The sequence below is a fragment of the Scyliorhinus canicula genome, chromosome 10 (assembly GCF_902713615.1).
Source record: "Scyliorhinus canicula chromosome 10, sScyCan1.1, whole genome shotgun sequence".
Classification (NCBI taxonomy): Eukaryota; Metazoa; Chordata; class Chondrichthyes; order Carcharhiniformes; family Scyliorhinidae; genus Scyliorhinus; species Scyliorhinus canicula.
Genome location: NC_052155.1, coordinates 2,707,090 through 2,729,514, shown reverse-complemented (window position 1 = coordinate 2,729,514; position 22,425 = coordinate 2,707,090). Strand labels below are relative to the sequence as shown.

Genomic DNA, 22,425 nt, shown 5'->3' with positions numbered 1-22,425 from the left:
GGGGTTGGAGTCTGATGCAAAGTTCCTGAGAAGGGTGATGGAGGCCGATTCGATCGAAGTATTCAAAAGGAAACTGGATTGCTGTCTGAAAAGCGAGTGTGTGCAATGTTCGGGGGATAAGGCAGGCGAGTGAGACGAGGGAGAATGCTATTTCAGGCAGCCAGTGCAGACTTGAGGGCCGAATGTCCTCCTGCACTGGAGATTGTAATTCTGAGGTGTGTATAATTGGGCTGAATGGCCCCCTCTGTGCTGTACCCATGACTAGAGCGTGACTTTTATCCCCTCCTATTCTAGCCCACCATTCCAATTGTCTTATTTATCCTTTACTGTACCAGAGCCTTATACAGCCTCAGAAGTACATCCCTGCTCTTGTATTCTGGCCCTCTCGACATGAATATTAACATTGCGTTTGCCTTCCTAACTGCTGACTGAACCTGCACATTAACCTTAAGAGAATCTAAGTAGGTCTCCTGAGTCTTACTTTTTCCTTATTTGTTCATTGGATGTGGGCGTTGCTGTCAAGGCCAGCATTTATTGCCCATCCCTAATTTCCCAGGTTGAGAGCCGTGTGACATGCGTGTAGTTGAGGCAGATCAGGCATGATCCTTTTTTTTTAAAATAATTTTTATTCAAATTTTCACAAAAAAGAAAACAATAACAGAAAATTCTAAGAACAAAAAACAACAAACCACCCCCCCCCCCCCCCCCCCCAGTTCTGCCAGGAGATCTAGGAATGGTTGCCATCTCCTGAAAAACCCCTACACTGACCCCCTTAGGGCAAATTTCACCCTCTCCAATTTAATAAACCCCGCCATATCGTTGACCCAGGCCTTCACGCTTGGGGGCCTCGCATCCTTCCACTGAAGAAGAATCCTCCGCCCGGCTACTAGGGACGCAAAGGCCAGAACACCAGCCTCAGGGCAGCACGGTGGCACAGTGGTTAGCATTGCTGCCTACGGCACTGAGGACCCGGGTTCGAATCCCGGCCCTGGGTCACTGTCCGTGAGGAGTTTGCACATTCTCCCCATGTCTGCGTGGGTTTCACACCCACAACCCAAAAGATGTGTAGGATAGGTGGATTGGCCATGCTAAATTGCCCCTTAATTGGAAAAAATAATTGGGTACTCTAAATTTATTTTTAAAAATTTTTAAAAGAACACCGGCCTCTTTCACCTCCTGCACTCCCGGCTCCACTGCAACCCCAAATATTGCGAGTCTCCAGCCTGGATTGACCCTGGATCCTACCACCCTCGATACCGTCCTTGCTACACCCTTCCAAAATTCCCCCAGCGCTGGGCATGCCCAGAACATGTGGACATGGTTTGCTGGGCTCCCTGAGCACCTAATACGCCTGTCCTCGGTCCCAAAAAACCGGCTCATCCTTGTCCCGGTCATATGAGCCCTATGCAGTACCTTAAACTGTGGCAGTACCTTAAACTGTATGAGGCTAAGCCTCGCACACGAAGAGGAGGAGTTCACCCTTTCTAGGGCATCCGCCCATGCCCCCTCCTCAATCTGATCAGGCATGATCTTAATGAACGGCAAGTTCGACGGTGCAAATGACCTACTCCCATTACTATTTCTTATGTTCGTTTGACTTGGGTGTGCTGATCTTCATACTCAAGACACAAATACAAATGACTTGGACAAAGGGGCCTTAGGTATGGTTGCTGAATCTGCTGGTCGGTGTGAAGAGGTGAAAATTGGGGATGTGCTATCTCGAATTGGAGCCACTCCGAGACCGCAAGCGGGCTGTAGGGGCTGGTGGAGATTTCAGAGATAGGAAGGGGCAAGGCCATGGGGAGATTTCAGAGATAGGAAGGGGCAAGGCCATGGGGAGATTTCAGAGATAGGAAGGGGCAAGGCCATGGGGAGATTTCAGAGATAGGAAGGGGCAAGGCCATGGGGAGATTTCAGAGATAGGAAGGGGCAAGGCCATGGGGAGATTTCAGAGATAGGAAGGGGCAAGGCCATGGGGAGATTTCAGAGATAGGAAGGGGCAAGGCCATGGGGAGATTTCAGAGATAGGAAGGGGCAAGGCCATGGGGAGATTTGAGAGATAGGAAGGGGCAAGGCCATGGGGAGATTTCAGAGATAGGAAGGGGCAAGGCCATGGGGAGATTTCAGAGATAGGAAGGGGCAAGGCCATGGGGAGATTTCAGAGATAGGAAGGGGCAAGGCCATGGGAGATTTCAGAGATAGGAAGGGGCAAGGCCATGGGGAGATTTCAGAGATAGGAAGGGGCAAGGCCATGGGGAGATTTCAGAGATAGGAAGGGGCAAGGCCATGGGGAGATTTCAGAGATAGGAAGGGGCAAGGCCATGGGGAGATTTCAGAGATAGGAAGGGGCAAGGCCATGGGAGATTGTTCAGAGATAGGAAGGGGCAAGGCCATGGGGAGATTTCAGAGATAGGAAGGGGCAAGGCCATGGGGAGATTTCAGAGATAGGAAGGGGCAAGGCCATGGGGAGATTTCAGAGATAGGAAGGGGCAAGGCCATGGGGAGATTTCAGAGATAGGAAGGGGCAAGGCCATGGGGAGATTTCAGAGATAGGAAGGGGCAAGGCCATGGGGAGATTTCAGAGATAGGAAGGGGCAAGGCCATGGGGAGATTTCAGAGATAGGAAGGGGCAAGGCCATGGGGAGATTTGAAAACCAGGAGGAGAATTTAAAGTTATTGCCAATCCAACGTAGCTCTGCGAGCACAGGGGTGAGATTTGGTGTGAATTATGCAGGGTGGAAGCTTTGAGATTGAGAAGGGCACTGGAATGGTCAAGTACACAGGTAACTGGCTTGGACGAGGTTTCAGCAGCAAATGAGCTGAAGCAGGGGCAGACACAGACGATGTTGTGCAGCTCGATGTACAGCGAGAGTTGAATGCGGAACTGGCTAATTTTATTTATTTTATTTTTTTTTACAGATTCGTGGCATCATATTAAGAACCTAGATAATTTCTTCACACGGATATCCTTTTTGAACAAAGAGCTTTGGCTTGTACTTGTGTTTGTGAAAAGAGTGCTGTGCTATAGCGAATGGAGTCATCACTCTGGGGTGAAGCTCAACACATGGAGGCCCAGAGGGAGCAGTGAGGGTGCGGGAGGGGAGGGGGTAGCGAGGGTGTGGGAGGGTAGGGGGAGTGAGGGTGTGGGAGGGTAGGGAATAGTGAGGGTGTAGGGGACAGTGAGGGTGCGGGAGGGGAGGGGGTAGTGAGGGTGTGGGAGGGTAGGGGGAGTGAGGGTGTAGGGGACAGTGAGGCTGCGGGAGGGGAGGGGGTAGTGAGGGTGCGGGAGGGTAGGGGGAGTGAGGGTGTAGGGGACAGTGAGGGTGCGGGAGGGGAGGGGGTAGTGAGGGTGCGGGAGGGTACGGGGTAGTGAGGGTGTAAGAGGGTAGGGAATAGTGAGGGTGTAGGGGACAGTGAGGGTGCGGGAGGGGAGGGGGTAGTGAGGCTGCGGGAGGGTAGGGGGCAGTGAGGGTGCGGGAGGGGAGGGGGTAGTGAGGCTGCGGGAGGGTAGGGGGCAGTGAGGGTGCGGGAGGGGAGGGGGTAGTGAGGCTGCGGGAGGGTAGGGGGAGTGAGGGTGTGGGAGGGTAGGGAATAGTGAGGGTGTAGGGGACAGTGAGGGTGCGGGAGGGGAGGGGGTAGTGAGGCTGCGGGAGGGTACGGGGTAGTGAGGGTGTAAGAGGGTAGTCCGGTGGTGGGGGCTACCATCAGGATTTGGGGGCAGTGGAGGCGACATAGGGGAGAAGTGGGGGGCTCGATGGAGGCTCCGTTAAGGGGGAACCATAGGTTCGTCCTGGGGAACATTGATGGGGGATTTCAGGGTTGGCACAGAGCGGGCATCAGACAGCTGAGGGACCTGTTTATTGATGGGAGGTTTGCGAGCCTGGGGGAGTTGGAGGAGAAATTTGGGCTCCCCCCGGGGAACATGTTCAGCTATCTGCAGGTAAAGGCATTTGCTAGGCGGCAGGTGGAGGGATTCCCTTCGCTTCCCGCGAGGGGGGTGAGTGACAGGGTGCTTTTGGGGGTTTGGGTCGGAGTGGGGAAGATATCTGATATCTACAAGGTTATGCAGGAGGCGGAGGAGGCGTCAGTAGAGGAGCTGAAAGCTAAGTGTGAGGGGGAACTGGGGGAACAGATCGAAGACGGGACATGGGCTGATGCCCTGGAGAGGGTTAATTCTTCCTCTTCGTGTGCGCGGCTTAGCCTCATCCAATTCAAGGTGCTGCACCGGGCCCACATGACTGGGACGAGGATGAGTAGGTTCTTTGGGGGTGAAGACAGGTGTGTCAGGTGCTCGGGGAGTCCAGCGAACCATGCCCATATGTTCTGGGCATGCCCGGCATTGGAGGAGTTCTGGAAGGGGGTGGCGAGGACGGTGTCAAGGGTGGTGGGATCCAGGGTCAAGCCAGGATGGGGACTCGCGATTTTTGGGGTTGGGGTGGAGCCGGGAGTGCAGGAGGCGAAAGAGGGCGGTGTTCTGGCCTTTGCGTCCCTAGTAGCCCGGCGAAGGATCTTGCTACAATGGAAGGATGCGAGGCCCCCAAGCGTGGAGACCTGGATCAATGACATGGCGTGTTTCATTAAGCTTGAGAAGGTCAAATTCGCCCTGAGAGGGTCGGTACAAGGGTTCTTTAGGCGGTGGCAACCTTTCCTCGACTTTCTGGCTCAACGATAGGGTACAGGGACAGTAGCAGCAGCAACCCGGGGGGGGGGAGGGAAAAGGAGGGGGGGAGGGAAAAGGAGGGGGGGAGGGAAAAGGAGGGGGGGAGGGAAAAGGAGGGGGGGAGGGAAAAGGAGGGGGGGAGGGAAAAGGAGGGGGGGGGAGGGAAAAGGAGGGGGGGGAGGGAAAAGGAGGGGGGAGGGAAAAGGAGGGGGGGAGGGAAAAGGAGGGGGGGAGGGAAAAGGAGGGGGGGAGGGAAAAGGAGGGGAAAGGAGGGGGGAGGGAAAGGGAGGGGAAAGGAGGGGGGAGGGAAAGGGAGGGGAAAGGAGGGGGGAGGGAAAGGGAGGGGAAAGGAGGGGAAAGGAGGGGGGGGGGGAAGGGAGGGGAAAGGAGGGGGGAGGGAAAGGGAGGGAAAGGAGGGGGGAGGGAAAGGGAGGGAAAGGAGGGGGGAGGGAAAGGAGGGGGGAAAGGAGGGGGGAAAGGAGGGGGGAGGGAAAGGAGGGGGGAGGGAAAGGGAGGGGAAAGGAGGGGGGAGGGAAAGGAGGGGGGAGGGAAAGGGAGGGGAAAGGAGGGGGGAGGGGAAAGGGAGGGGAAAGGAGGGGGGAGGGGAAAGGAGGGGGGAGGGGAAAGGAGGGGGAGGGGGAAGGGGGGGCGGACAATGACTATGTTTATTTAATTTTAATTTATTTTTAAGTTCTTTTGTTGTTCATTGGAGTTGGGGGGGTGGGAGGATGTGATACATACGGTCTGGGGGTGTTACAGTTATTATGGGTTATTTTGTTGCATTTCATTGTCATGTTTTATATTTTCTGTAAAAAATTCCAATAAAAATTATATTTAAAAAAAAAAGAGGGTGTAAGAGGGTAGGGGGCAGCGAAGGTGAGCAGAGGGTAGGGGTAGTGAGGATGTGGGAGGGTACGGGGCAGTGAGAGTGAGGGAGGGTAGGGGATAGTGAGGCTGAGGGAGGGTAGGGGGAGTGACGCTGCAGAAGGGTAGGGGATAGTGAGGCTGCGGGAGGGTAGGGGATAGTGAGGCTGCGGGAGGGTACGGGGTAGTGAGGCTGCGGGAGGGTAGGGGGAGTAATGCTGCGGAAGGATAGGGGGCAGTGAGGGTGCGGGAGGGTAGGGGGAGTGATGCTGCGGAAGGGTAGGGGATAGTGAGGCTGCGGGAGGGTAGGGGGAGTGACGCTGCGGAAGGGTAGGGGCAGTGAGGGGGTAGTGAGGGTGCGGGAGGGTAGGGGGCAGTGAGGGTGTGGGAGGGTAATGGGCAGTGAGGGTGTGGGAGGGTAGGGGGCAGTGAGGGTGTGGGAGGGTAGGGGGCAGTGAGGGTGTGGGAGGGTAGGGGGCAGTGAGGGTGTGGGAGGGTAGGGGGCAGTGAGGGTGTGGGAGGGTAGGGGGCAGTGAGGGTGTGGGAGGGTAGGGGGAGTGAGGCTGCGGGAGGGTAGGGGGCAGTGAGGGTGTGGGAGGGTAGGGGGCAGTGAGGCTGCGGGAGGGTAGGGGGGCAGTGAGGCTGCGGGAGGGTAGGGAATAGTGAGGCTGCGGGAGGGTAGGGGATAGTGTGGCTGCGGGGAGGGTAGGGGGAGTGTGGCTGCGGGAGGGTAGGGGGAGTGAGGCTGCGGGAGGGTAGGGGGCAGTGAGGCTGCGGGAGGGTAGGGGCAGTGAGGCTGCGGGAGGGTAGGGGATAGTGTGGCTGCGGGAGGGTAGGGGCAGTGAGGGTGCGGGAGGGTAGGGGATAGTGAGGCTGCGGGAGGGTAGGGGATAGTGAGGGTGTGGGAGGGTAGGGGATAGTGAGGCTGCGGGAGGGTAGGCGGAAGTGAGGCTGCGGGAGGGTAGGGGGAGTGAGGCTGCGGGAGGGTAGGGGGCAGTGAGGCTGCGGGAGGGTAGGGGATAGTGTGGCTGCGGGAGGGTAGGGGATAGTGAGGGTGTGGGAGGGTAGGGGATAGTGAGGCTGCGGGAGGGTAGGGGATAGTGTGGCCTGCGGGAGGGTAGGGGGCAGTGAGGGTGCGGGAGGGTAGGGGATAGTGAGGCTGCGGGAGGGTAGGGGATAGTGAGGCTGCGGGAGGGTAGGGGATAGTGTGGCTGCGGGAGGGTAGGGGGCAGTGAGGGTGCGGGAGGGTAGGGGATAGTGAGGCTGCGGGAGGGTAGGGGATAGTGTGGCTGCGGGAGGGTAGGGGCAGTGAGGCTGCGGGAGGGTAGGGGGCAGTGAGGGTGCGGGAGGGTAGGGGATAGTGTGGCTGCGGGAGGGTAGGGGATAGTGAGGCTGCGGGAGGGTAGGGGATAGTGAGGCTGCGGGAGGGTAGGGGATAGTGTGGCTGCGGGAGGGTAGGGGAGTGAGGGCTGCGGGAGGGTAGGGGGCAGTGAGGCTGCGGGAGGGTAGGGGCAGTGAGGCTGCGGGAGGGTAGGGGATAGTGTGGCTGCGGGAGGGTAGGGGCAGTGAGGGTGCGGGAGGGTAGGGGATAGTGAGGCTGCGGGAGGGTAGGGGATAGTGAGGGTGTGGGAGGGTAGGGGATAGTGAGGCTGCGGGAGGGTAGGCGGAGTGAGGCTGCGGGAGGGTAGGGGGAGTGAGGCTGCGGGAGGGTAGGGGGCAGTGAGGCTGCGGGAGGGTAGGGGATAGTGAGGGTGTGGGAGGGTAGGGGATAGTGAGGCTGCGGGAGGGTAGGGGATAGTGTGGCTGCGGGAGGGTAGGGGGCAGTGAGGGTGCGGGAGGGTAGGGGATAGTGAGGCTGCGGGAGGGTAGGGGATAGTGAGGCTGCGGGAGGGTAGGGGATAGTGTGGCTGCGGGAGGGTAGGGGGCAGTGAGGGTGCGGGAGGGTAGGGGATAGTGAGGCTGCGGGAGGGTAGGGGATAGTGTGGCTGCGGGGAGGGTAGGGGGCAGTGAGGCTGCGGGAGGGTAGGGGTAGTGAGGGTGCGGGAGGGTAGGGGATAGTGAGGCTGCGGGAGGGTAGGGGGCAGTGAGGGTGCGGGAGGGTAGGGGATAGTGAGGCTGCGGGAGGGTAGGGGATAGTGTGGCTGCGGGAGGGTAGGGGGCAGTGAGGCTGCGGGAGGGTAGGGGGCAGTGAGGGTGCGGGAGGGTAGGGGATAGTGAGGCTGCGGGAGGGTAGGGGATAGGCTGCGGGAGGGTAGGGGGAGTGACGCTGCGGAAGGGTTGGGGCAGTGAGGGTGCGGGAGGGTAGGGGGAGTGACGCTGCGGAAGGATAGGGGGCAGTGAGGGGGTAGTGAGGGTGCGGGAGGGTAGGGGATAGTGTGGCTGCGGGAGGGTAGGGGGCAGTGAGGCTGCGGGAGGGTAGGGGGCAGTGAGGGTGCGGGAGGGTAGGGGATAGTGAGGCTGCGGGAGGGTAGGGGATAGTGAGGCTGCGGGAGGGTAGGGGGAGTGACGCTGCGGAAGGGTAGGGGCAGTGAGGGTGCGGGAGGGTAGGGGGAGTGACGCTGCGGAAGGATAGGGGGCAGTGAGTGCAGGAGGGTAGGGGGAGTGATGCTGCGGAAGGATAGGGGGCAGTGAGTGCAGGAGGGTAGGGGGAGTGATGCTGCGGAAGGGTAGGGGATAATGAGGCTGCGGGAGGGTAGGGGGAGTGACGCTGCAGAAAGGTAGGGGCAGTGAGGGGGGTAGTGAGGGTGTAGGAGGGTAGGGGCAGTGAGGGTGCGGGAGGGTGGGGGAGTGAGGCTGCGGGAGGGTAGGGGATAGTGAGGCTGCGGGAGGGGAGGGGGTAGTGAGGGATGGTAGGGGCCGAGAGGGTGCGGGAGGGTAGGGGGTAGTGTTGGATGGTAGGGGGCTGGGAGGGTAGGGGGTAGTGAGGAATGGTAAGGGCCGAGAGGGTGCAGGAGGGTAGGGGCCGAGAGGGTGCAGGAGGGTAGGGCGTAGTGAGCGATGGTAGGGGCCGAGAGGGTGCAGGAGGGTAGGGATAGTGAGGGATGGTAGGGGCCGAGAGGGTGCAGGAGGGTAGGGGGTAGTGAGCGATGGTAGGGGCCGAGAGGGTGCAGGAGGGTAGGGGGGGCCGAGAGGGTGCAGGAGGGTAGGGGGTAGTGAGCGATGGTAGGGGCCGAGAGGGTGCAGGTGGGTAGGGGATAGTGAGGGATGGTAGGGGCCGAGAGGGTACGGGAGGGTAGGGGATAGTGAGGGATGGTAGGGGGCCGAGAGGGTGTGGGAGGGGTGGGGGCCGGGAGGGTAGAGGGTGTTATTAGTCACAATCGCATTTTCAGCACATAAATATCCCGGCAGGTTCCTGCTGCACATAAACCTCTTCCCACTCCTTTCGTCCAACTCCATCAGTCTATTGAAGTAAAAGATATGATCCCATGTTGTTGGGAACCAGAGGCCCTGTCACTCTTCTCAAATATCAGTGAATGATGTGTAGTTTGAACTGCACGGACTTGCACAGTGTTTTGTCCACAGCGAGATTACACAATTCCCAGCAAGGTGAAAGACTGGTAAAGCTGTCGTAAGGAGCACTGTCTCAGTACGTCACTGTCGGCTGGTCTAGGGGTTAGAATCACAGAATTGTTACAGCACAGAAGGAGGCCATTTAGTCCATGGTGTCTGCACCGGCTCCCCATGCGAGCATCATTACTTTGTGCTGTTCCCCTTTCCCGATTGGAAGGGGTTGGGAAGCCCCTGATGTGTGATTGCTGCCACACTCGTCCATTTGCCGACTGAGGCTGTGCTTATGGGAACTGTTCCCTCACTGACCTGTCACCCGCAGGAGGCTGCGACTAGCCCTCGGGGCTGAAATCCAGCTCACTTGACAGAGTTGAAAGTCAGAATCCACTGTCGTTCTGTCCACTTTGTTATTGTGTCAATATTGTCTCGTTTCACAAGATTAAAAAAACCAAGGTCCATCTTGTCGCCATTCTACCACCCTGGTCACGATGATAATGAAGTTGCTGATTAATAAACTTAATCAACTGCAATCAATTAGGTTACAGACCAGATTTGAGGGAATGTGTAGAGCTTTGGCTTGTTTCTGCAAAGCACAAAGAACGTATTTTTTTAAAAAATGAATTCTCCGTGTCCGGGCATCGTTGGCAAGGCTGGTATTATTGTTGAAATCATTTCAGGGGACAAGGAAGAGCTCACTGCATTGCTGTTGGTCTTGAATCAGGCCTAACTGGGTAAGGATAGCACATTTTCACCCCTGAGGACCTTAGTAAATCAGGTGGGTTTTTTGCAATAATTAGGTAACTTCACAGTCACCGGCGTGATCTACCTGAATGGGGACAGAGTCCACATGTGAGATTAGCCGGGTGTTTCTCGGTGCTCGGAGCGCAGAGAAGGTAACTGTGTGGAGTTTGCACTTTCTCCCTGTGTCTCCGTGGGTTTCCTCCGGGTGCTCCGGTTTCCTCCCACAGTCCAAAGATGTGCTGGTTAGGTGGATTGGTCGTGACAAATTACCCCTTAGTGACCAAAAGGTTAGGTTGGGTTACAGAGATAGGGTGGAGGTGTGGACTTAAGTAACGTGCTCTTTCCAAGAGCCAGTGCAGACGCGATGGGCTGAATGCCCTCCTTCTGCACTGTAAATTCTAGGATTCTAAACACACTGCTGTCTAAAGTCCATCTGGTTAGATCGGGGGCTCAGCTCGGAGAACTCCCCTCAAGATCCCACCCACCATTGCTGATAACAGCTTTTTAATTTCAGGTTTTCTTTATTTAAGTAATTGATTTCAAAATCTCCAAAAGTCATTGTGGGATTTAAACTGGTGTCTCTGAATCACTTGGCCGGATGACTGGATTAGTAACATATGACCAAGCTACCGCACCCCTTTACACAAGTCAGGAGTGTAATGGAATACTCTCCACTTGCCTGGATGAGTGCAGCTCCAACAACACTCAAGAAGCTCAACACCATCCAGGACAAAGCAGCCCACTTGATTGCCACCCCATTGACAAACATCGACACTCTCCACCACCGACAGGACGGCAGTGTGTACCATCTACAAGATGCACTGCAGCAACTCACCAAGGCTCCTTCAGCAACACATTCCAAACCATCACGCGTATGTCAGTTACTGTGACAGCAAGCTGTGAGTTAATCACGGACACATTAACAATTGCTGTAAAAATGATTCTACTGTAAACTTGTTTCGGCCAGCACGGTGGCACAGTGGTTAGCACTGCTGCCTCACGGCGCCGAGGTCTCCGGTTTGATCCTGGCCCCAGGTCACTGTCCGTGTGGAGTTTGCACATTCTCCCCGTGTTTGCGTGGGTTTCGCCCCCACAACCCAAAGATGTGCAGAGTAGGTGGACTGGCCACGCTAAACTGCCCCTTAATTGGAAAAATAGACTGGATACTCTAAATTTATTAAAAAGAAAAAAATAATACAAAACTTGTCTGCAAAAGATTTGACAAATATTTACCCAAGATGTATAAGCAAGTCGTCTTGGCAGGAACGTGTGCTGCCGATGTCCATCTTGTTTTCTGCAGCAAGTGTTTTAAACACCAGTGTACCGAAAAATCTCTGGCCTGTGTGGTGGGGCTGGGGGGCTGGGAGGGTGATCAGGAGTCCAGCATTGGGAGTGTTGACCCATTCACTCTCAGTACTAGAGGTGGGGGCCAAGCCTGTGCATCACGCTGACGACCGGGAACACTGGAAATACTCAGGTAACATGTGTGGAGAGAAACAGAATTAACGTTTCAGGCCGACTAGCTTTCGAGAACTGGGGAAAATTAGGAATGTTTGAAGGAAGTGAAATGAGGGAAGGTGGAAAAACAACAAAAGGGAAGGTCAGTGTGAGGAGAGATTAAATGACTCCAAGGCTGGTGGAGCAGGGCCAAAGGGAGTGGTTGAGGGGCAAGAGGCAAAAAGCTGTATCTTGAGTGTGAATGGCAAAATGGTGAACAGCTGCTGTCTGAAAGAGGCCAAACGAGAGAATACAAGAGTAAGACGGAAACCTGAAAGTCAAAATGGAGACACTGGTAACAGTCTGAATTGGTCAAACTCTTATTGAGTCTGGGTGTTGTAAAGTGCCCAATGGAAATTGAGGTACTGTTCCTCAAGCTTGCATTGATCTTCATTGGAACACGATAGTCGGCTGAGGACAGAGAAGTCTGGTGTGCGCACAGAAACTGGGAGATCAGGGGCTGGATTCTCTGCTGGCGACAGCCCAGGGCTTTCCCGACGGCGTGGGGCTGCCCCACAGTGGGAGACCCCTTTGACTTGCCGGCGTAACGGAGCATCCCGCTGGCAGGGTGAAACGGAAATGTTGCGGGTCGGAGAATCCAGCCCCAGGAACCTGATTACAGACTTTTAATTAAAATTTAATGTACCCAGTTCTTTTTTACCCCCCAATTAAGGGGCAACTTAGCGTGGCCAATCCACCTACCCGGCACATCTTTTTGGGTTGTGAGGGTGAGACCCACGCAGACACTGGGAGAATGTGCAAACTCCACACGGACAGTGACCCGCGTGTTCACAATTGGGCCTAATACTGTTGGAGATTAACAGGATGACTTTGAGTTTTCTCCAGTTTTCAATGGCATGCACATAATTAGATTTACTGAATTTATTAAAATGATCGTTGCCTTCAGATGCGGCTTAGCTCTCCAGTCCAATTGTCACTGCGCCTAGATTGACTTGTCCGGTAAAAACAAAAGATTAATGTTACCACAGTATAAACAGAAATCAATAATCTAATTTGAGACATCATTCTGATAAAGCCTTTACTTACAGTCCTTACATTAGTGTGATTTCTGATTATTGACAGTCATTTTATATCGTGGAACGTTTCAGGGTATCAGTGGGTTGTTTCACCAGTTGTGCATTGACGAACAATTGAATTGTTTGCAAGTGTTGTTGAAGAAAAATAGGCAATGCCGTTGAAGCTTTTCATCTTGCACTCATTTGGACAGTCACAAGAATGCCAAATTTCAAAGGGAGCAGCAATTTATTTTTTCATTCTTTCATGGAATGTCAGCGTCGCTGGGAAACCCAGTATTTGTTGCCCGTTCCTAATGCTTCCTCGGCCATTTCAGATTCAGCCACATTGCTGTGGCTCTGGAATCACATCTGGACCAGACCAGGGACGGACGGCAGATTTCCTTCCCTAAAGGGCATTCTTGAATCAGATGGGTTTGTCAAAAATCATGGTCATCATTAGAGAGACTAACTTTATATTCCAGATATTTTAGTTAAATTGAAATTCCACCAGCTACAGTGGTGGGATTTGAACCCACATCCCCAGAGCATTAGTGGGGAAGCACAATGGTTAGCACTGTTACTTCACAGCGCCAGAGTCCCATGTTCCATTCCCAGCTTGGGTCGCTATCTGTGCGGAGTCTGCACCTTCTCACCATGTCTGTGTGGGTTTCTTCCGGGTGCTCCGGTTTCCTCCCACAAGTCCCGAAAGAACCTGTTGGGTGAATTGGACATTCTGAATTCTCCCTCTGTGTATCCGAACAGGTGCCGGAGAGTGGCGACTAGGGGCTTTTTTAGTCACTTCATTGCAGTGTAAGCCTACTTGTGACAATAATGAATATTATTATTATAATGTGGGTAAATGTGAGGTTATCCACTTTATTATCTGAATGGTGGCAGTTTAGGCAAAGGGGAAGTGCAACGAGACCTGGACGTGATGGTGGAACAGTCACTGAAGGTTGGCCTGCAGGTACATCAGGAGGTGAGGACAGCTAATGGCAGGCTGACCTTCATAGCCAGAGGGTTTGAGTATGGGAATAGGGGTTATACTGTACAGTTATACAGGGCCTTGGTCAGGCCACACCTTGAGTATTATGTGCAGTTCAGGTCTCCTAGTTTGAGGAAGGACATTCCTGCTATTGAGGGTGTCCAGCGAAGGTTCACCAGACTAAGTCCTGGGATGGCAGGACTGACAATTGAAGAAGGACTGGATTGACTGGGCTTGTACTGACTGGAGTTTAGAAGAATGAGAGGGGATCTCATAGAAACAAAATTGTGATGGGACTGGACAGGCTGGATGTGGGAAGGATGTTCCCGATGTTGGGATGTCCAGAACTAGAGGTCACAGCCTAAGAATAAGGGGTAAGCCAATCAGGAGTGAGATGCAGAACAACTTCCTCTCGGAGAGTTGTGAACTTGTGGAATCCTCCACCACGGAAAGCTGTTGGGGCCAGTTTGTTGGATATATTCAAGAGGAAGCTGCACGTGGCCCTTGTGGCTAAAGGGATCAAGGGGTATGGAGAGAAAGCGGGAGTGGGATACTGAATTTGCATGATCACCATGATGGGAGAGCAGGCTTGAAGGGCCGATTAGCCGCCTCATGCACCTATTTTCTATGTTATCTTGAATCGGTGCCCCCTGGTTCTGGAATTCTCCTTCCAGGGAAACAATTTTATCCGGTCCACTCTGTCTCCTCCCCTGATTGTGTCTCCTCCCCTGATTGTGTCTCCTCCCCTGATTGTATGTGTGACAAATTGTATAGAATTGGCTGTTTGTGTAGTTCTTAGTACACTGAAGATTGTTCAGCAAGTGCTGTCCAATTGTGGAATCAAATCTAATGTTAAATATTGCTTTCTGAGTTTTGCAAGCACTGTTGGTTGTGCATTGTCCATATTCTGTCTATTGTGACAGCCAAAGGGGCAAGCATTTTTTTATTCAGAAATGCGTGTAGCTGGCTAAGCTAGCGTTTATTGTCCATCCCTAGTTGACCTTGAGAAGGTTGTGGTGAGCGCCCTGCACTGCTCACTACAATGAGCAGTGCAGAGAGCGATACTTGATGTACGGAACAGATTCTGGCTCTGGTTGGAACCCCTTTAGCAATGTCGTAAACAGGGTCCGAGTCATTTCTTCACTGTGCAAGCTTGATGCTGAATGAGGACACATCAAAGCTATCCTGCAGGACAATGGCTACCCTAGTCAGATCATCGCTTGCTGTATATCGCACAAACTCATGAATGGGTCTACAGCTGCTGCAGGCAGATCTGAAAAGAGAGAATATTACAGCACAGGGAAAGGCCCTTTGGCCCACCAAGCCTGTGACGATCAGGATTCCTTATTTAGATTCCTTACTTAGACCTACTACTTATTGCACAAAAGTGCCCAGTCTACCTCCAATTATCCTGGAGGGCTCGGGTGTCTCAGAAGTTTGAGCGACAGGTGAAGCTGCCGGTTTCATGCTCCTACTGTGCAATAGCGACACTTGTGCTACATTCCATTAACAGGATGCTGCTGGGACGGCACAGTGGTTAGCACGGCTGCCTCACGGTGCCAAGGCCCCAGGTTCGATCCCGGCTCTGGGTCACTGTCCATGTGGAGTTTGCACATTCTCCCCGTGTTTGAGTGGGTTTCGCCCCCATTAAATAACAAGAAAATAAACATACAGCTCTCAATCCAAAGATGTGCAGGGTAGGTGGATTGGCCTTTAATTGGAAAAAATGAATTGGGTATTCTAAATTTTTTTTTTTTAAAGAACAGGATTCTGCCATCAAACAAAAAACGTCATCTGGCTATTGCACAAATGATTGATGTGATCGTATCAAACAGCATGTCCCTTTGGCTGTTCGCACGAGGCAGATTACTGACCAATCGTTCTTATAAAACCCAGGACAGTATGTCTAACATTCAATGTATGTCAGCTATTGGGTAGCACTTGCTGAGTACTCCTTTTCGTCAGCATTACAATATCAATCAATTCAAGATTATCAGTTAGGCTTGCAAGACGGAATATTTTAAAATCTACTGTGCCATACTGTATAATGGCAGAATAATGATTTGCGCAGGATAATGGTTTGCTCAGAATAAGGATCTGTGCAGACTTACTGACATAATACTAAGGTGACCCTTAACTTAATATCCACATCTACCACTTCCACCAGAAGAATGGCTTTGCCTGCATGATGCTCTCTGAATTCTTCGAGTTGGTGTAAGTATAATCTTCATGTTCAGACTCTTGCCGTACTAACATCTGACTGGGAGGTTACGTTTAGACAGTTGGAGAAAGAGTGAAGCTCTCTCTACACTGTCCCATCAAACACACTCTGGACGGGTACAGCACGGTTCAGATACTGAAACAAACAGATGGAGAACACTGAAGGTGTAAAGTCAATTTAGAGGGTACAAAATGGGAGCGAATATGAAATAGTAGAAAGAGACCGTTCACCCCTCAAGCCTGCTGTTCCATTTAATAAGATCACAGCTGATCTGTTTGTGTTAAGTTCCATATTCCCCATCTACCCCCCACTCCCCCATAACCTTTGATTCCTTTGCCTAACAAGAATCTAGAATCTGCTAATCAACTACTCTAAACAACAACAATCTGCTAATAAGTTAAGAGCCCACAATGTTGGGGGCAAGGTACTGGCATGGATAGAGGATTATCTGACTGACAGAAGGCAGAGAGTGGGGATAAAGGTTTTTTTTTCAAGGATGGCAGCCGGTGACTAGTGGTGTGCCTCAGGGGTCTGTGCAGGGACCACAGCTTTTCATAATATATATTAATGATCTGGAAGAAGGAATTGAAGGCATTGTTGCTAAGTTTTCAGATGATACAAAGATCTGTAGAGGGACAGGTAGTATTGAGGAAGCAAGGGGGCTGCAGAAGAACTTGGACAGACTAGGAGAGTGGGCAATGAAGTGGCAGATGAAATGCAATGTGGAAAAGTGTGAGTTTATGCACTTTGGAAGGAGGAATTTAGGCATGGACTATTTTCTTAATGGGGAAAGGCTTCGGAAATCAGAAGCACAAAGGTTAACATGCAGGTTCGATCGGCAGTTAGGAAGGCAAATGAGGGCAGCACGGTAGCATTGTGGATAGCACAATCGCTTCACAGATCCAGGGTCCTAGGTTCGATTCCGGCTTGGGTCACTGTCTGTGCGGAGTCTGCACATCCTCCCCGTGTGTGCGTGGGTTTCCTCCGGGTGCTCCGGTTTCCTCCCACAGTCCAAAGATGTGCAGGCTAGGTGGATTGGCCATGATAAATTGCCCTTAAAAAAAAAAAAGGAAGGCAAATGAAATGTTAGCATTCATTTTGCACACGAGCAGGGATGAACTTCTGAGCTGTATAAGGCTCTGGTCAGACCCCATTTGGAGTATTGTGAGCAGCTTTGGGCCTCGCATTTAAGGAAGGATGTGCTGGCCTTGGAAAGGGTCCAGGGGAGGTTCACAAGAATGATCCCTGGAATGAAGAACTTGTCATATGATGAGGGGTTTAGGACTCTGTACTCAATGGAGTTTAGAAGGATGAAGGGGGATTTCATTGAAACTTACAGGTGAAGGAGCAGCGCTCCGAAAGCTAGTGATTCCAAACAAACCTGTTGGACTTTAACCTGGTGTTGTCAGACTTCCTACTGTGCCCACCCCAGTCCAACAGCAGCATCTCCACATCTGAGAAAGGTGTCCTCTAGTTTTAAAACCGTGCCTCCTAGTTCTAGACTTGTACACAAGAGGAAACATAATTTTCACGTGAACTTTGTCAATACTGTTCAGGATCTCTTAGACTTCAGTGCAGCCACCCGCCGCTCTCTAAACTAGTGAAAACAAGCCCAGTCTTTCCTACCTATCCTCATAAGACAACCTGCTCATTCCAGGTGTCATTCTAGTAAATAAAAGCAAATTATTGCTGATGCTAGAATCTGGAACCAAGAACAGTAAATACTGGCCAATCTCAGCAGGTCTGACAGCATCTGTATAGAGAGAAGGGAACTAACATTTCGAGTCTGGATGACTCTGTCAAAGCTAGTCAATCTAGTAAACTTCCACTGAACTTGCTCCTTGCATCCTTCCTTAAATGAGGAGACCAAAACTGCACACAATATTTTTGAGATGCACTCTCATCAAACCAGAGCAATGGCTTCAAGATGGTCGGGACCAGGAAAAGGAAGTAAAGACTTTTATTTCTGTAATGCCCAATTAAATCTGGAATGGACTTGAACTCACAACCTTCTAATTCATGCGAGTGTGTTACCATCTGAGCCACAGATGACTACTGGGATGTGAATATACCCAGTTATATTGTTACGATCCCCAGCTGATGTCCTAACGAGACAAGTCGGATCCCAGTGTGAAACCCAGCTTGGTAGATCCTAACTTCGACATGGAAGGCAAGCCATTGAGTCGGCTGATGAAATTTTGACAAAATAATAAAATGTTTTTTCATGGATTTGCTCATTTGTATCTCAAAATCTCTTCAGGCAGCTGCCCTGTTTTACTTTATCCTAATTTCTTTTTTAAATCATAATTTCCCAATTATTAACAAAACCCAAATTACAAAATCTATCTTATACTCAAATAATCACAATAAGTGCACAGAGCATGGAAACCAATAGGCAAACTGTGGTCAGATACCCCATACTCGACAGATGCCACCCAAATAACCTTCACAGATTTCTGATCAATTTCCCCCCAGATGCTTGTCATATTGTGAGCCAACTGGAACTCTTGTCTTTTATACCAGGGTTTCCCATCTCTGTTCTCGAAGAACACGTCTGTGAATCTTCCAAATGATCCCTTCCCTTGGAAGTCTTACCAAGGATCCAGGGTTTCAACCTCTCTTTCCATTATTCAGGCCTGAAGCACCACATGCATTCAAGCTTCGCCTTCCACCCGCTCTCAGATATTTAGCTGTGCTAGCAGAACACCTCAGCTTCAGAGGCCTGCAGGAAGGAGTCACCAACCTTCTGGTCACCTTGGATCTCTGGCTTCTCATAAGCCCATTTCACTTCACATCTGCTTTTTTCAGATTTGCCCTTTTAATTCAGCGTCTCTTCATCTGCCCCACTGAACTGGACCATTTTCCAGATTCCTGGTCCTTGATTTCACACTCTTCTTCGAACTTTCTCCTGTCCACTTCCATGGTTTCTGGGCTTTTCTTCTGGGAAGTCTGCTCCGTGCAGCTCCCACTCCCTAGTTCAGCACCTTCTATCCCTCTCCGGATTATGGTGTTTTCTTCCAGGTCACTTGACCCCCCTCCCCTTCACGCTGTTTCACTATTATTTTGGGTTGCCTTCTTGTACAGGTCGACAGGAAGGATGGAGAATCTAGAAGAGGGGATGGAGGAAGCCTAGCGAATAAGGATGCAAACGGATCAATGATGGAGTTTATGACGAGAGTTAACATAGAACCTTACAGCGCAGTACAGCCCTTCGGCCCTCGATGTTGCGGCGACCTGTGAAACCCCTCTAAAGCCCATCTACACTATTACCTTATCGTCCATATGTTTATCCAATGACCATTTGAATGCCCTTAGTGTTGGCGAGTCCACGACTGTTGCAGGCAGGGCATTCTACGCCCTTACTACTCTCTGAGTAAAGAATCTACCTCTGACATCTGTCCTATATCTATCTCCCCTCAATTTAAAGCTATTTCCCCTCGTGCTGGACATCACCATCCGAGGAAAAAGGCGCTCAATGTCCACCCTATCTAATCCTCTGATCATCTTGTATGCCTCAATTAAGTCACCTCTTAACCTTCTTCTCTCTAACGAAAACAACCTCGAGTCCCTCAGCCTTCCCTCATAAGATCTTCCCTCCATACCAGGCAACATCCTGGTAAATCTCCTCCGCACCTTTTCCAATGCTTCCACATCCTTTCTATAATGCGGCAACCAGAATTGCACGCAATACTCCAAATGTTCCGCACCAGAGTTTTGTACAGCTGCAACGTGACCTCATGGCTCTGAAATAATCCCTCTACCTATAAAAGTTAACACACCGTACGCCTTCTTAACAACCCTCTCAACCTGGGTGGCAACTTTCAGGGATCTATGCACATGGACACCGAGATCTCTCTGCTCATCCACACTACCAAGAATCTTACCATTAGCCCAGTACTCTGTCTTCCTGTTATTCCTTCCAAAATGTATCACCTCACACTTTTCTGCATTAAACTCCATTTGTCACCTCTCAGCCCAGCTCTGCAGCTTATCTATGTCCCTCTGTAACTTGTAACATCCTTCCGCACTGTCCACAACTCCACCGACTTTAGTGTCCTCTGCAAATTTACTCACCCATCCTTCTACGCCCTCCTCCAGGTCATTTATAAAAATGACAAACAGCAGCGGCCTCAAAACAGATCCTTGTGGTACACCACTCGTAACTGGACTCCAGTCTGAACAGTTCCCATCAACCACCACCCTTTGTCTTCTTCCAGCTAGCCCATTTCTGATCCAAACTGCTAAATCACCCTGAATCCCATGCCTCCGTATTTTCTGCAATAGCCTACCGTGGGGAACCTTATCAAACGCTTTACTGTTTCACTATTATTTTGGGTTGCCTTCTTGGAGAATCTAGAAGAGGGGATGGAGGAAGCCTCGTGAATAAGGCTGCAAACGGATCAATGATGGAGTTTATGACGAGAGTTAAGCAGGTAGTGAAGACCTTGTGGGTAGAATTGAGAAATGGAAAATAATTTAAGGCAGTGGAAGTTTTGTACACGTTCCCCGTACAATCTAACCCACACGTTAATAAGAGTCCGTGCTTTAGAGAGAAGTCAGAAGAGAATTGGAATCCAGGGTTGAGAATGTTAGAGAGTCTGTTGTTTTGCTGACTCTCACGCGGAGTTTTCCTTCTGTATTTCAGGCAGTTTTTATTTGTTGTCCTATTCACGACTTTCCTCTTCAACTGTGTGGAGTATGACGTACTGTTTGCAAATAAGTTCATAAATCACACGGGCTCCAGCCACCCAGAGAGGAATAAAGTCACACTACCAGATGCGATTCTACCCACTGAAGAATGCACTGCAAGGTAAGAGCAAGCCCTGGGTAGGAGAGAGAGCAGCTGAACCAAACGGATAGATAAACCGATCAAACCTGTTAGCTTATGTGTTGGCCCACAGCCAGAAGTCAAAGTAACAGTGAGGCTTACAGTTTAACTTGCTCTTATTTATATACAAATACTGCAGCCTTTTCAGGTGATTGACACACAACTAAATGTGGAAATGAAGAGATTACAGTGTGAGATGCATTAGTGACACAATAACAGCAACTCGGCCACGGTTCCCTATTGGAATGCAACAGGGGCCTCTGGATACGAGGAAAGCTGACCACAAAGTAACATGATTACAATTATTGGTACCTTTTTAAAAAATAAATTTGAGGTACCCAATTAGAACATAGAACATACAGTGCAGAAGGAAACCATTCCGCCCATCGAGTCTGCACCAACCCACTTAAGCCCTCACTTCCACCCTATCCCCGTAACCCAATAAACCCTCCTAACCTTTTTGGAGACTGAGGGACAATTTATCATGGCCAATCCATCTAACCTGCACTTCTTTGGACTGTGGGAGGAACCTGGAGCACCCGGAGGAAACCCACGCAGACACGGGGAGAACGTGCAGACTCCGCACAGACAGTGACCCAGTGGGGAATCGAACCTGGGACCCTGGTGCTGTGAAGCCACAGTGCTAGCCACGTGTGCTACCGTGCAGCCCAGCAATTTAGTGTGGCCAATCCACTTACCAGGCAGCACGGTAGCACAGTTGCTTCACAGCGTCAGGGTTCCAGGTTTGATTCCCGGCTGGGTCACTGTCTGTGTGGAGTCTGCACGTCCTCCCCGTGTGTGCGTGGGTTTCCTCCGGGTGCTCCGGTTTCCTCCCACAGTCCAAAGATGTGCGGGTTAGGTGGATTGGCCATGCTAAATTGCCCGTAGTGTAAAGGTTAATGGGGGGATTGTTGGGTTAGGGGTATGTGGGTTTAAGTGGGATGATCATTGCTCGGCACAACATCGAGGGCCGAAGGGCCTGTTCTGTGCTGTACTGTTCTATGTTCTATGTTCTATGTATATGTCTGTGAGGAGTCTGCACATCCTCCCCGTGTGTGCGTGGGTTTCCTCTGGGTGCTCCCTTTCCTCCCACAGTCCAAAGATGTGCGGATTAGGTGGCTTGGCCATGCTAAATTGCCCCAACGTGTCCAAAGGGGTTGGGTGTGGTTGCAGGAAACGGGGAGGTGTGGGGTGCTCTTTCCAAGGGCCGGTGCGGACTCGATGGGCCGAATGGCCTCCTTCAGCACTGTAAATTCTATGATTCTATCCTGCACATCTTTGGGTTGTGGGGGTGAGACCCACGCAGAGATGGGCAGACTGTGCAAACTCCACACGGATAGAGACCCGGGGCCAGGATCAAACCCGGGCACCTTTTTAACAGTGTTATAAATATTACTTAATGCCAGTCAAACTCTTAAAATTAACTATTCCTGCAGTTTTTAATTATTGTGGGAGATTCTTCACAGATTGAAATTTCCGCTTTATCTTAGTCCAGTCTTTACTCTGTGACATGAGGAAAAGCTATATTTACTCAGCGAGCAGCCAGGATCTGGACTGCCAGAGAGTCTCCCATCCGACTTTTCTTTTTCAGTCTCTCTTTTCCCGTTTCCCTCCCCCATTGCCCGCTTCACTTTCCCTTTCCGCTTCCCCCTCTTCCATTTCTTTCTCTCCTCTTCCCATCATTCTTCCTGTCGTGATGAATGTAGGAGATTTTTATCTGGATTGTATTAGAAATGCCTGTTGCAGTAATGTTATTAAAAGCGTGGGTTAATGTGCATATATACCAGAAATATTATTTCAAAACTTAAGTTTAAGGTAGCCAGTCTGTGTGTCTGATAATGCTGCGATTAAGATGTTGTGATTAAGAATTACCATTATAGAGTTTATGGAATATTGTGTATTTTGGATGGGTTAAATAATTTGAGACTGCAGTAAGCAGATCATAAGATCTGAGTGGGATAGAGATGATGTTTGGGCAGCACGTTGGTGCAGTGGTTAGCACTGTTGCCTCACGGCGCTGAAAACCCAGGTTCGATCCTGGCCCCGGCTCACTGTCCGTGTGGAGTTTGCACATTCTCCCCGTGTCTGCGTGGGTCCTACCCCACA

At 51.4% G+C, this 22,425-nt stretch overlaps 1 protein-coding gene across 1 annotated transcript in view; it reads left to right on the top strand.

Annotated features, from left to right (window-relative positions):
- Positions 1-22,425, top strand: part of atg9b (autophagy related 9B) — a 419,304-nt gene that overhangs the window by 9,340 nt on the left and 387,539 nt on the right. Inside the window, exons 3-5 of the mRNA XM_038810440.1 lie at positions 2,920-2,963; positions 15,420-15,484; positions 20,137-20,301. Coding sequence (XP_038666368.1) covers positions 2,920-2,963; positions 15,420-15,484; positions 20,137-20,301 — 274 coding nt within the window. The remainder of the gene's footprint in view (positions 1-2,919; positions 2,964-15,419; positions 15,485-20,136; positions 20,302-22,425) is intronic.